The sequence below is a fragment of the Sprattus sprattus genome (genome assembly GCF_963457725.1).
Source record: "Sprattus sprattus genome assembly, chromosome: 1".
Classification (NCBI taxonomy): Eukaryota; Metazoa; Chordata; class Actinopteri; order Clupeiformes; family Clupeidae; genus Sprattus; species Sprattus sprattus.
In genome coordinates, this window is record NC_137920.1 from 39,623,842 (window position 1) to 39,639,071 (window position 15,230).

At 44.9% G+C, this 15,230-nt stretch overlaps 1 protein-coding gene across 1 annotated transcript in view; it reads right to left on the reverse strand.

Moving 5' to 3' along the window:
- Positions 1–3,752: 3,752 nt before the first annotated feature.
- usp43a (ubiquitin specific peptidase 43a) overlaps positions 3,753–15,230 on the reverse strand; it is a gene marked incomplete at both ends in the record, with an annotated part of 84,264 nt that continues 72,786 nt past the window's right edge. Inside the window, 6 exons of the mRNA XM_080844184.1 lie at positions 3,753–4,918; positions 5,155–5,316; positions 5,912–6,070; positions 6,416–6,755; positions 7,677–7,806; positions 8,111–8,188. Coding sequence (XP_080700310.1) covers positions 3,753–4,918; positions 5,155–5,316; positions 5,912–6,070; positions 6,416–6,755; positions 7,677–7,806; positions 8,111–8,188 — 2,035 coding nt within the window. The remainder of the gene's footprint in view (positions 4,919–5,154; positions 5,317–5,911; positions 6,071–6,415; positions 6,756–7,676; positions 7,807–8,110; positions 8,189–15,230) is intronic.

Genomic DNA, 15,230 nt, shown 5'->3' on the forward strand with positions numbered 1-15,230 from the left:
TGTCGCTTTGGACAAAAGCGTCTGCTAAATGACTGTGAATGTAGCAGTACTTGTGCACTTCCTGTGCCTTTGTGTGCTATTGCTTTGAGTGTATCAGGGTCAGGGTCAGGGTGAATGCATGACGCACGTTTTCAATGAAGCACAGAGCTCCCAACCCCTTATATTATGTCCTTGCCATCCAGGTAAATAATCATACTTGTCTCTCAAAACATCTGTAAAATCATAACCATATTCTCATGCTCATAAGGGTATAAACAACACAATACATAGCACCCACTGCACACTATCCATCCACAGCCAACGTGTGATAAAGAATGTGTTTTATTTTGCAGTATTAAAAATAAAAATTGTATTTTACATATAGCAGACTTCATAGGCAAATAGAAAGCAAAGCTGAAGCAGTATGACACCATGTACACTTGTGTGTGATTTTCTCTCCCCTTCAAGCAAGGCTACATAGCCAGCCTCGTCAAACTTCCCTGTGTGTATTTACAATGCCATTATAAAAACCTTATAAAAGTTGCATATGAAACATTGCAAGCACAATAAACTAAGGGTAAATCCTTCATTTTTAGATTTGTTTTTCCATGATAAGGGCTCTTTTGGGTGTTTGTTGTCCCACAAGTACAGTAGTTTCAAAGAAAACGAGAGAAAATCAGAGAAAAGGTTTAAAAAAAAAAAATCATAACAAGTCACACAAATCCTCTCAGCACATTTCTCTAATGTCTGGACTCAGACATGATGGGGGTCTGGGCTGTAGAGGCGCTGTATGGATTCCCAATAAGATATCTGGGGTCCTGCTCCTAAACATAAAAAAACCTACAATACTTTTTCTATAGGTGGTGTGTTGGTCAGCTTATACTGACAGCATATGAAGCTGTGCACTGCATATGTTTCTGCTTACAAAAATGCAAACCAAACGACCGAGTGACATGAGCAATTTGGGTGAAATAGATCGAAATGTGTCCTACCTCTAACGGACATGAAAGGCTATTATGAATAGCAGGACTGATCAGTCATCTTAATCATCTATTGTTCTGCCATCTTACTCCTCTAGTGATATGCTAACATCTCTCTGGCAGCCTTCCTTTTGATGTGTTATACTTTATCCTGTTGTGAAAAGCACATCACAACTACACTTCACAGTGGAGCCAGCATCCCCTCATTACTACACATAACTGATGAGAGAACAAGTTTTAGTCTCTCAAATTATGTAATACCAGTGCTGGGCATTATGTTGTATAATATATTAATATTATACATTACAATATATTATAATATATGATATTAATGGTGCCAGGCTCACAGTGTGAAGGAGCACTTTGGCTCTTTGACAATGGTAGAGTTTCTGCTTTGGTGTACACAGTAAGTTGCACCGTCATGACGCATCATCAGGAGGTATTATCACAAAAAGCAAGAAGGAAAATGTGAAGAACGCTGATGTTACGCCACACACACACACCCATCTATAGCTTTCAGCTATGGTGAGACACCTTAAAGTTACCCAGTGCAACTTTCGAGGCAAAAATAAACATTTAATTTCTAGTCTTTTTTACACGTAGTTAGTTTCAATAACTCCATACCATTACATATCGACATTCAAGGAGCAAAGATGAGACGTTGTTGTGTGGTAATGGTATGGAGTTATTGAAACTTACTACGTGTAAAAAAGACTAGAAATCGAATGTTTATTTTTGCCTCGGAAGTTGCACTGGGTGCCTTTAACATAAATATGTTGCAATTTTTTTTAAGCTATAAACACATTCATAGTACTGCAGTAGTATTTGAAAAACACTTACGAGGAATCTGTGACTTCAATCTTTATTGCTCCTTCACTTAAAACCAGCCGAGTCTGACACCAGCGTTGCACTCCATTTGGCAAACACACAGAACATATACGGCACATTTAAAACACATAGAACACACAGCGCAGAGGGGGTTTCTCCTTGTGCTGTACCAGGTCTGCTTTATTTGAGGTCCAGGACGTCTTTCATATTCTGATGAGACTCTCTGCCTGAAATGCAGTTGATTATCAAATATGTTTGGAAGTTTATGGCCTTAGACAAATATTATAAGAAATGGATCCAAAATCATTACACACTCCCTCAGAGTGACATTACCTGGTCTAGTCTTAGTTATGTTCAATCCTTCAATTTAAAACTGCAGCTACACACACCTGAACCAGGTTTTGCTGTAAGCAAACTGTAGACTGTGGTAAGATCATATTAAGAAAGGGTTTCATCATAGTATACATTGAATTCAGTGCTGTGCTGGAGTCACTTACAGTACTTGATAAATGGAAACAAGGTACATTTGTATATCAAACATATTGGCACTTGCAACTGCATTTGAGGTGAAATGAAGATCAGTGTAAAGCTATGTTTGCACAAATAGTCACTGAATAGTTACTGTGTTTTGAGGGAGTGTTTGACACGGTGAAAAGAAAATAAACACAAAGAAATCGGAAAAAGGCAGCGTTTCAAGGAAATATAAAACCTTGCAAGTTAGAGATTAATCAGTTCACAATTATATCCATCACACCACATACAAAAAATGATATAAGCATTTACAGAGTGGAATATATTATGCGATCATTTTACATTAATGTAAACCCTTAATCATTCATGTTTATATATTAATTGATCTGTTCTGGGGTTTCTTCTGGAGTTACATTTTTGCACAAAGATTGTTTTGTGGAATAACAGTTATTTTTTGTCATCTTGCACAATGTAGACCAAAGAAAAACAACTTGTGCTTCCAACTTCTTTAAAAGTGCATTATTATAATCTCTATTGTTAAATCTTTACAAACAATAACAAAACTAAAAGCTAGCAGCGGTTATATTGTGTAGTCACAGATGGTCCCTCTCTTTGCAATAGTTAAATAGACCTTCAATAAACATTTGTTTACAAAGTAAGTAAAAAAAAATCAGTTTTTTGGTACCACATTAGATCATACCAACATATTCTTATTTCATCTCTTCACCTTTGATACTCACAGCATCTACATGTTCTCAGGACATGAACCTACAGGTCAAACCAAAGAATGCTCAGCCCCCAGTGTGAACAGGAAGATGTGCCTCCACTCCTGGAGAGCTGAGCTTCCAGCTCCTCGGGCTGCTGTCACAGAGGCACTTGTCATCAACTCTAATGGTATTAAACAACCAAACAAAAGTATTCAAATAAAAACACTGGGTAGCTCCCTCCTTTCTTGTTCTATTAGGCAAGTTCCCTTTCCTCTCTGAAGCTTTGCATACTCCCCCCTCCACAAATAGGACAGCAGTACTTGTGCACTTCCTGTGCCCTTGTGTGCTATTGCTTTGAGCGGGTCAGGGTTAAGCCAAATTTTTACTTCAGTGGACGACACTTTTGAAAAGGTCGCTGACAAAAAAAAAAGTGTCGTCCAGGCTTGTGTGTTTATACTTCAGGCGAACAGTCGCCGAGTTTGTCATAATGGGAGAGGGGCTTTTTTTGTTGGAAATCAGCTGTTGGAATCAGCTGTTGACCGCTCGAGGAAAATTCAAACAACGAAGTCAACGACGCGTGCCGTCTATCTAGCCAATCACATTTGCGCGACACTTCGTGACGACTTCAGCGCCAGTAGAAATTTCTCCATGTAGCCGACACTTCAAAACGACGGTTTAAAGTGTCGTCCATGACGTAATTTTTGTCGGCGACCTTTTTAAAAGTGTCGTCTACCGAAGTATAAATTAGGCTATAGGGCCAGGGTCAGGGTCAGGGTCCGAACGGGTCTCAGAAGCTGGACTCAGGGACAGTCCTCTTCCTCCCCAGGGAGGTGCTGCTGTAGCGGGTCCTCTGCAGGGTCCCGCACGAGGCCTTGTCCGCGGTGAGGCTTCGTGCCGGTGCTGCCGAGAGGCCGTTGCGGTGCAGGGAGGCAGTCCGCCGCAGAGACGGGTCGGCCTTACTCTGGATGTTGGAGGAGCTCTGCGAGCGCTTGATGTCCGTCATGCTGCTACGTACCACCTTCCCATTGGCCAGCTCGTCACCGTGGCGACCCCGGGCGGAGCCGGCGCTCTTCCCCTCCGCGGTGCTGTTTGGGCCCCCATTGGGGCCTCCGTTGGACAGGGACAGCTTGGACAAGCTCCTGCTCCCAGCATCACTGCCCCTCCCCCAGTCACTGTCCCGGGAGCGGCGCATGGAGTCCTTCTTGAGGAACCCACCCTTGAGGAAGGACAGCAGCCCGTCGTGTGCCTTCGTCTCCTCTCCCCTTCTGCCCTTGTCTCCGTCTGGGAGCTCCTCGACCGCATTCCCCTTGCCTCTCTGCTGCCTCGAGTCCAAGCCTGAATGAGTGCTGGGGCTGGGATGAAGCCCAGAGCTGGACCCCCTCATGGACTGTGATTGATGGATCTTGGCCCCCTGGTCCTGCTTGGGCTTCCTGGAGCTCCTCCTGCCGAGGGTGTCGTCGTCTCGCTGCTTGGTCACGGCGGTGGTGGTGCTGCTGCGCCTCAGGCTGCCCGTCCTGTCAGTGGCGCTCTGCCTGCGCGGGCCTTCGGGGGGCTGGTGGAGGTCGGCCCCCACCACCCCCTCCTGCTCCTCGGAGGACCTGCCGATGCAGCTGAGGCTGGAGGAGCTGGAGGGGGTGGTGGGCTGCTGCTGGCCCTTGGGGCCCTCCCTGGTGGAGGGGCTGCTCATCAGAGTGATGATGGAGTCCTTGGTGCAGCGCGGCCTCCGGCCTGACTCCAGGTACTCCACCAGCTCCGCGGGCGCGGGGGCAGGAGCAGGGGCAGGAGTGGCCCCATCAGGAGCAGTGTTGGTGGCCGGTTTGCGGCGGTCCTTGGAGCCGAAGGACCAGCGAAGAGGCAGGACCTTGCTGAGGGCGTCCCTGGTCTTTGTGGGGGCCCTCATGCTCACGCTGCGGCCCTTGATGCCCCGCGCAAAGGGCCTGAACTCAGAGCCACCTGGAGGGAAGGTAGGGGAGGAAATAAGCAACACTTTGGGCATCAGTACAAAGGCAAATAAACTCAGCTACAGAAACAAAATATATTTCAGAAAAACAACTCTTTGTTGTTCTCATAATAATGCAGAAATTACTGAATCACTGTAATCTTCCTATTCCGAGTGGAAATAACAGCCAAAATGCCCAGCAAGTTAATGGAGACTCTTTTGAGCATAACAGAAGACAGTGTTGACAAACCTCTCTCATCTTTGGAGGGCTCCTCGTGGAAGACCGGTGACTCTGGGGAGTCTGGGATGGACGAGGGGCAGGTGGTGGAGCTCCGTGACACCACGCTCCCTCGCTTACTCTCCCCCGCCAGGCGGATCAGCCAGTGGTCGGACATAGAGGAACTGGTGGAGCCTGGTGGAGGCACACGGTATTAGTAGGTCATAGGTCATAGGTCATAGCAGTTATATGTGATCGCACTATACACTATACAAAGTTTTATTTTCTGTCTTATGCTATGCATTTTATGCATTTTCTTTTTTATTGATTTATTTATGAGTTTTTATGTTTATTTGATGTCTATTTTTATGTGCATGTAATTTCTTTGTGCACATAATGTTTTTGCTGTAAAGCACTTTGAGCTGCATTCTTTTGCATGAAAGGTGCTATATAAAGTTTATTGTTGTTATTATTATTATTATTACACATTATGTACATTGTGTAATTTGTAGATATGAGGCAGTATAGGGCCAGAGAAACTATTAACCATTTAGGCCTACAGACATTTGATCAACTACTAGTCCTTAGTTCCAGTATTTTCAACAGACAAGAACAAGAACACCACACTCATGGTTTAGTAAAAATTAAACATGGAGAACTGTGTTATGGCTGGTGTGACATGGTAGAACCCCCATAATAGAGGACCGTACTGAGCATGTTTGCATGGATGTAATGATAGCGTTTAGATGACTCAGCTTCCTGAGATGTTAAAGTGCCACCCTTCCCTCACCCCTGACGGAGCTGTTGGCAGACCAGGGCGGGATGGCGTTGCGCCGCTGGTAGAAGAGGATGTAGGCACCGCGGGTACGCAGCTCCTCCTCGGGCACCAGGTCAACACTGCTGTCGTCATAGCTGTACCACTGGCCGTCCACTGAGTTCCTACAGTATGCTGCAGAGGACACACAGAGTTAGCCTGAGCTCCTACAGTATGCTGCAGAGGACACACAGTTATGAAACAACCACCGACTGCAATGAAGACTGATAAGCTGTAAGCAGAACACATACGTCATTGAATGTGTTCTGCTTATAGCTCATCAGTCTAAATTGTTCTCTCCTTTTTACGTCGCTTTGGATAAATGCGTCTGCTAAATGACTAAATGTAAATGTAAACAAGTACATAAGGATTTGATAGGGAGAAATGTGTCGTGGAGATAGCTGAAGAGGGAAGTACACAGTAGCTCGGCACGATGTCAATGAGGAATGAGATCGAGGGCTCGGACTGCAGTGAACCTACCGGTGTAATGTCCGCCGTGCATGCCCCCGTGGTGGTTGCAGACGGCGTAGAGGTCGTAGAGGAAGTCCTGGGGCAGGGGGCCGTCGGGGTGCTTACAGGCAGGGGGCCAGGGGCCTAGGCTGCGCATGCTCTGACTGCGCTTGACCACGTGGGGGCCCATGTCCAGGCCGGCCAGGGGGAAGTGCACCAGCGTGGAGAGCTTGTTGCGGCGCTCGCCAACCTGCCGGAAGCGCTTGAGGTGCAGGATGAGGATGTCGGGCAGCGTCCACAGGCTCATCTTCACCATGCCCTGCTGCAGCTGCTTGCAGTGGGGACACTTCCACGCATCGTCTGGGGCCAGCTGGAGGACACACACACACACACACACACTTGAACAATACTGCCAGCAGACACGCACGCACACACACACGCACACACACACACTCACACACACACACACACACACACACTTGAACAATTCTGCCAGCAGACGCACACGCTCACGCTCACACTCACACTCACACACACACACACATTTGTGTTGAACTCGATAGAGCCAGCTTTAGGTGTTAATGAGCCATCGTTAGAAAAGCATGCTAAGGCAGGTGTTGATTGCAGTTATGGGTATAAACAGCATGTTTGAGTGTTTGTGTGTGTGTGTGTGTGCGTATGTGTGTCTTACATGGTTTGAGAAAGTGTGCATGTGTGACTATCACAGTGACATGAAAGCCAGGTCATTATGATAAGCTATGGATGACTATGATGCTCTCTCAAACGAATAGTACAACATTTTTCTTCATATTGAGTCAGCATGGCAACAAAAAGAGTAGACTTGGAACCTGTTCGGCAGATATATAGACCCTTAAAAAAAGGGCCTCATAAAAGCTTAGTGCTCCCTTGAGATGAATAAACTCTCTACTTTCTTAGAAAAACTGACTGTGTCACATGTTGGTCGGGGAGGAAAGTGGACGGGAGGAAAATTCTGGTGGTAATAAGACATGAAGAATGAAACAAGAGATTGGCTAAGAGGGGGGAGGAAGAAAGGAGAGACTGAAAGAGAGTGGGGAATGGAATGAGAGATTGGCTAAGGAAGAAAGGACAGACTGAAAGACAGCGGGGGAATGAAAAGAGAGATTGGCTATGGGAGGAGGGAGAAATGAGAGACTGAAAGAGAGCGGGGAAGAAAGTAAAGACTGAAAAAGAGCGGGAAATGAAAAGAGAGATTGGCTAAGAAGGGAGGAAGAAAGAAGAGACTGAAGGAGAGCGGTGAATGAAAAGCTACCTGCTCCTCTTTGGTGTAGAGCTGAAAGCACTCGTCCAGGGTGCAGCTGTGCTGCTGGAGGTGCTGCTGCTGCTGGACCCTCACACTCTCTGCATCCTTCACCACCTCCTCCTGGATGTTTCCAAACAGACTGACACACACACACACACACACACGTACACGCACACACACGCACACACACGTATACACAGACACAGACACAGACACAGACACAGACACACACACACACACAGAGACACACACACACGTACACACAGAGAGACACACACACACATTTTCATTTCATAAATTTCATCTGCGTGTGTGTGTTTTTGTAGCTTGCACTATTTGTGCCTTCAAATAAATATTTGTTGATTAATTGATCTGGTATGTGGATGAAAATGATTCATGGATGTTTGAATGCACGTGTATACAGAGATCAGTGAAAGCCTCACCATTCTTTGATCTTGTGTTCCCACTCGATGATGAGTTTCACGTGCACCGGACCTCCACGACCGCACAGCTTCAGGGCCCTGAAAGAGCAGTCAGACATCAGTGAAGCTGTCAGACAGACAGACAGACTGACAGACAGACAGACATACAGACATACAGACAGACAGACAGACAGACAGACAGACAGACAGACACGCTTTCAGCAGTCAGACATCAGTGAAGCTGCCAGACAGACAGACTTCAACTGTCAGACAGACAGACATACAGACAGACTTCAGCAGTCAGACATCAGTGAAGCTGACAGGCAGACAGACAGACAGACTTCAGCAGCCAGACATCAGTGAAGCTGACAGGCAGACAGACTTCAGCTGTCAGACAGACAGACATACAGACAGACTTCAGCAGTCAGACATCAGTGAAGCTGACAGGCAGACAGACAGACTTCAGCAGCCAGACATCAGTGAAGCTGACAGACAGACAGACAGACAGACAGACAGACACCAGCAGCCAGACATCAGTGAAGCAGACAGACAGACAGACCTTCAGCAAACAACTCTCAGCTCTAGCTCTGGGTCACTAAAGAGTAGTAGAGAGTGGGGAACACCTCCTTGCTCAACAGATGAGGGAGATGGAGGAGGAGGAGAGAGTGGAGATTGAGAACACCTCCTTGCTCAACAGATAAGGGAGATGGAGGAGGAGGAAAGAGTGGGGAACACCTCCTAGTTCAACAGATGAGGGAGGTGGAGGAGGAGTAGCTCTTTGACTGCATACGGTGACCACAGCAACACTCCAGAACATAGAACTTTGAGGTGCTATCAAATCAGAGTGTGCGACAATGTCAACACCCTTTCAAATTTCTGGCACCCTAGCAGACATAATTGTTGTCTCTTTGACGTCAGTTTTGGACTATGAATTGAGCTTTAGGGGGTTTGATCTATGCGTTCAGCAGCCCAATCTCTCCATTGTTAGTTCGTGTTGCATAGGCAGTTCTAGGTCAAGAACCCACCAAAGTGAAAAACAAATCAACAACCCAACATCTGAGAGTTTCAAGACATCAATAATTCCAGTCCCACCAGAATCCTGCCCGTCAAACGTCAATAAAAACAATAATTCCCTGTTTGAGCCACTAGAGGGCAGCCTTTGCTCAAGAATGAAAAACTTTTGAGTGTGTGCTCTGACTGTCACCTGACGGATGGTGTACAGCCACAGACACAACGCATCAAGGAGCTATGACTGTGCGCTGAGGCAACGTGAGTGGATGAACAAAAAAAAGAAGAAGCAAAATACACTAAACTTCAAAAAGACAACCAATGGTGAGAATAAGGTATGAGACTGCGCATTTTTTCCCCCCAGGATAAAGGTAACAAACTCACTGACGATTATGGTCAAAATGGTGGAAATCACTCGTTCCACCTAATCTGATACATACAGTAGTTTTATGGTCCAAGTCCAATTTTGAGGCGTCAGTTACGACAGCATCTGAGTGAAGTCCACATATCTTTCCAAAACCAACACTGATTAACCACTCTCAGTAAACAGCCCAATCATGTGTTCTGCATGAGAGTAGAAGCAATGGTGCAAAGGATTTACACATCCAACAAGCTCCCATAAAACAGGATTTACTTAAGTGATGATTCAGCATTTGGCTCTTCTTCAGAGGAATCACACTTTTAAATAGCCTTATTATTTAATAAGTGTCATCACAGCCTTAAAAAGCCTTATTATTTAATAAGTGTCATCACAGCCTTAAAAAGCCTTATTATTTAATAAGCTTCATCAAGTCATGGTGTCAAAATAACCATCAGCTCACTGGGTTTTGCTAGACATCTCAAAACGAACACAAATGCACATTTTGCGAATACCATCATTTCCAACTTTTTTTTTTTTTTATGTGAAAAAATGTGAAAAAATATCATACATTACATAAATTCCTATATTGACAATGTAATCATTTTGACTACAGTTGACCTCTAAACAAAGTATTATATTTTAAAGGCATTTGCTAAATTGGTATTTTGAAACTGAAGTGAAATTATCATGGATCGTCAAGGTAAATCTGTGAAATTATTGATATAGTGATTTTCGGTAATATCCCCCAGCCCTATGCCTGATTCAGAACTCCATTTTGTTTCTTGGTGTGTGCTCGTCCTGTAAGACATGCTGCATGGCATTCGGCATGTATCTCAGGAGTGTCTGGGTGGAGTGACCTTTGACCCACAATGACAAGATAAAACTGAAACAAAAGGCCAACCCACCTGAGGAGCCGCCTCAGTGCCTGAGCTTTGATCAGGAGATCTGTCACAGACACACCTCTCCGCCTCCCCAGAGGACACCGGAGTGCAACGAGCCACACATTACAAGAGGTCAAAAGGTCACCGTCTTGTGTTTACGTGCATGTTTTGATAATTCTGTTTTTGTAAGATATCTCCCAATCCCAAAGTAGTTCCAGCTGCATTAAGTGGCTTTGGCTCACACATAATGCATTGGCCTCTTAAGTTATAAAAAATTCAGCCGTTCTCCCGTGGTGGTTACTGCGTCCATGTGGCTGGCCAGCTCGTACGGAGAGTTACGGTCTGTTTACCTGCTAATGTACTGGCGGCCCCACAGGGGAGGCTGTAATTATGTTTCCAAATCTCAGCAGAATGTATCCCTGCAGTAATTCCTAATCAGCCTTATTAAAAGCTAATATCTCTAATCCCCCCTAGCTCACCAATCACGCCCACACCGCCCCACATTCACACAGCTGCTCCACTGTCACTCCGAGTAAGAGAGAGAGCAAGAGAGAGAGAGAGAGGGAGCAAGAGAGAGAGAGGGATCGAGAGAGAGACAGTGAGCAAGCAAGAGAAAGTGAGAGAGAGAAAGATTGAGAGTGAGCGAGCGAGTTATAGAAATAGAGAGCGAGCAAGAGAGAGACAGAGTAGGTGAGTGAGAGAGTGAGTGAGCGAGGAAAAGAGAAAGAGAGAGAGAGTGAGCGAGCAAGAGAGAGAGAGAGAGAGAGAGAGAGAGAGCAAGCAAGAGAGAGAGGGCAAGCAAGAGAGAGAGATGGGGAATGAGATTGAAAAACTGGAGGAGCCAGAGTAGCAGTTATCTGAACATTCCCTTAAAGCACCATAGCAAATGCTATTAGCCCCCAAAAAGAGGATTGTCAATAAAAAGCAAAAATGATTATTTTCATTATTTCAGAAAACACAAGCCTGCTCTGACGTAAACCTGACTTGGCACCAGGCATCAGGCAGCTCCGTCATTGCATAGCAATTACAGCACAGCTGGCACCAGAATCCATATTAGAGACGTGTGCTTTCCTCTTATTCCTACTTTAAGATAAACAAAAGCCACCCAACTCCTTTGCATCTTTTATGCACTTTCGTGAAAAGTGTCGAAGCAGTGCGTGTTTCTATCAGCGGTGTGAGGCGAAATCAAAATGGACACTCTGCTAAACAAGGGAGGAGTTGCACTTAGCTGTGGGATCAAAAGGTAGGATTGTCAGGGCAACTTCACAGAAACACCTGGTTAAAATAAAGCAAAACATTTTAATTTATGCGAATAAACCCGTTTGAATCAACATTTAGCCGCATTATTACCCTAATTTAATAGGAAGTTAATCCACCCCCTCTCAAGCTAATCAAACTTTTATTCACATTCAAGGATTTTATGCAAATTTCAAGCCTTTCCAGTCAAGATTGCTTATTTGAATGGTCAAAATGTGCTTTAAAAGGTTGGATGTTAACCCGCTAATGATGGTAGTAAACAGTAGTTTAAACCAAAGATTATAGAGCAGCACAAAACACCTGTAGAATCTTTGGCTTAAACTGACTGGCTACTTGGTCTTGAGAAACTGTGTAAGCCCTTCCAGCCATAACAACAGTATTGCAGGTGCAGTGGAAACACATTGGCTTGAAACAGGGGCTGAGACCAAACTGAAAACTAGAAAGAAGCTTGGGTTCATCTTCTTACCCCTTACTTACTACTTAATTTGATACAAGCAAGGTGCAACATTTCAATAAACAATAAACAATTAATTTAAACAAATCCTTACCAAGGACAAAACTGTTACACATCAGGGAGGAGCAATTGTTACTGCGTTACACTACCCAATTTCTACAATCTTAGCCTTAAAGGGTTTCATACACTAACTGATTATTTCCACATTAGGCATAACACACCACACGACTACCCTCACTCAAAAATACAACCCGTTGCTAAGAGATACAAGACACAGAACGTATGAATGAACAGCTGAAGACTACTTTTTGCACCAAAAAGTTTGGGTAAGATGTTGGATGGGGAGAAGCTGTCAGTCTGACCTACATAGGCTGCAGTGGGACTTGAAGGTGAGTGACATGTTGTTGGAATTGTAGCTATCTAATGTTAATAGGCTAAATCATTTTGTAGCCTATCGCTGAGTCTATAGTCACCTGGGATGCCATGGAGACGCCATGGTGACCAGGGGATGCTGGAGGGATCCAGTGGCGTATAATGCCAGCGCTGCCGTCACTTTCAAAGCAGCAGGAAAGGGACTTGCATGTCTGTGGTGTTTCTCCAGGTTTGGACCAGTTAGATGGAAGATAAATTAATAAATAAAGATAAATAAATTAAAAGGCTAAGACGAGCTTTTTTGCCGTACTTTTGTTGCTGCTTTCTACCAATGAATTGTGCTATACGGTGATGTTATTAACCTTAACCAATAGGGCTTTAGAGACAGAACAATGCTTATTAGGAATATTTTATTAATATCTGCGCTTCAGTTAATTGGGATTTTATAGATGATCCATTATATATACAGTACTGTGCAAAAGTTTTAGGCAGGTGTGAAAAAATGCTGTAAACTAAGAATGCTTTCAAAAATGGAAGTGTTAACAGTTTATTTTCATCAATTCTTCATAAATTAACAAAATGCAGTGAAGGAACAAAAGAAAATTCTAAATTAAATCAATATTTGGTGTGACCACCCTTTGCCTTCAAAATAGCATCAATTCTTCCAGATACACTTGCACAGTTTTTGAAGGAACTCGGCTGGTAAATTGTTCCAAACATCTTGGAGAACTAACCACAGATCTTCTGTGGATGTAGGCTTCCTAAAATTCTTCTGTCTCTTCATGTAAACCCAGACAGACTCGATGATGTAGAGATCAGGGCTCTGTGGGGGTCATACCATCACTTGCAGGACTTTCTGTTCTTCTTTAAGCTGAAGATAGTTGTTAATGACATTGGCTGTATGTTTGGGGTTATGTTCCTGCTGCAGAATACATTTGGTGCCAATCATACGCCTCCCTGATGGTATTTCATGATGGATTAGTATCTGCCTGTATTTCTCAGCATTGAGGACACCATTTATCCTGACCAAATTTCCAACTCCACTTGCAGAAATGCAGCCCCAAACTGGAAAGGAACCTCCACCATGCTTCACTGTTGCCTGCAGACTCTCATTATTGTACCTCTCTCCAGCCCTTCGGCGAACAAACTGCCTTCTTCTACAGCCAAATATTTCTAATTTTGACTCATCAGTCCAGAGCACCTTCTGCCATGTTTCTGCACCCCAGTTTCTATGTTTTCGTGCGTAGTTCAGTCACTTGGCCTTGTTTCCTTGTCGGGGTAGAGCTTTTTGGCTGCAACTCTTCCATGAAGACCACTTCTGGCCAGACTTCCCTGGACAGTAAATGTCTGTACCTGGGTACCACTGGTTTCTGCCAGTTCTGAGCTGATGCCACTGCTTGAAATCTTCCGATTTCGAAGGTAAATAAGCTTGATGTGTTTTTCATCAGCTGCATTAAGTTTCCTTGGCTGACCACTGCGTGTACGATCCTCAACGTCTTCTTAGCTTGAACTGCACATTTTGAAACCCCTGTCTGCTTTGAAATCTTTGTCTGGGAGAGACCCTGCTGATGCAGTATAACTACGTTGTGTCTTGTTGCTGTGCTCAGTCTTACCATGTAAATGGATACAAAATAAAGATTTATTGTTTACATTTTTCAAAGCATTCTTAGTTCATAGCATTTTTTCACACCTGCCTAAAACTTTTGCACAGTACTGTATAATATACAGCTGCATATATATGCAGCCAGAAAAACATAATAGGTGCTCTCTAACATCGAAGAACAGGATGGAGGTTGACTGTGCTCTTTAGAAGTTTCACGGAAACGGAACTCCCACACCTTTGAGCAAACACACCCAAGCACTGTGCTGTTGACACACCCATGTTTGTGCGTAGGATCTTGCTCATGGTATTAAATTAGCACAATGATTTTGCCAAGTTATTAAATTAGCTTTAGTTCATGCGTGGCTGCCTTTGCATGTTGCCAGCCGCATTGCCTGCCAATCAAATTAGGGCCCATTGTGTTTATTCTGGAACATGAAGAGAGAGTTCTGGGACCTGCCTCCAATGCCTGTGGCTACTGGTGCAGATCCCAGTGCGGGACTGTGCCTCTCATGATCAAGGATACACCTATACAATTACATAGGCTATCCACAATGGTGGAAATCCATAGGCCCCCCCCACCCCACACCCCAGCAGCCACACATTGATGCATCCACACTCTTGCAGTCCCATTCACCTTTAATGGCAGTTAATTCCCCTGATAAGGGCCCTACTTTAAGATGCCTCAGAGAGATCTTCCCCAGCCCCTCCTCACCTTTAAGGCAGCCAGGGAATCGATACCTATTCATGTTTTAATTCAGCCCCCCGCTAATCCCCTGACAGCGCTCTTGGCCCAATCTTCTCCACCTGTGCCAGTCAGCAGGGACCTGTTCCAGACGAACACCCTATTTCTCACAGTGCTCTGTCTGGTGTTGCCGCCTGTAGTGGCGGTGACGTCTAGAATCAGGTGCGTGGGATGTAGCCCACACCAATGCCCTCTTCTGCCCTGTGGTTCGTCCCGCAGTCGTCTCACATCTGTCAAATCTGGCAGAGACGGACTACCGGTCGCCTGATCTTAGGTCTCTTGGCTTGACGTGGCTAAAAATAGACTGGGGTGAAAATGCCTCTAAAATGGAGGAAAGAAGAGGCTACTCCCCTCACAGGCGCGTATCAGACGGGGGGGATGAGTACGATGCATCCCCCTCACTTCTATTGGAAGGCCATTCCATCCCCTCCACTTTTGTTCGTCAAATCCTCACAAAAATCAG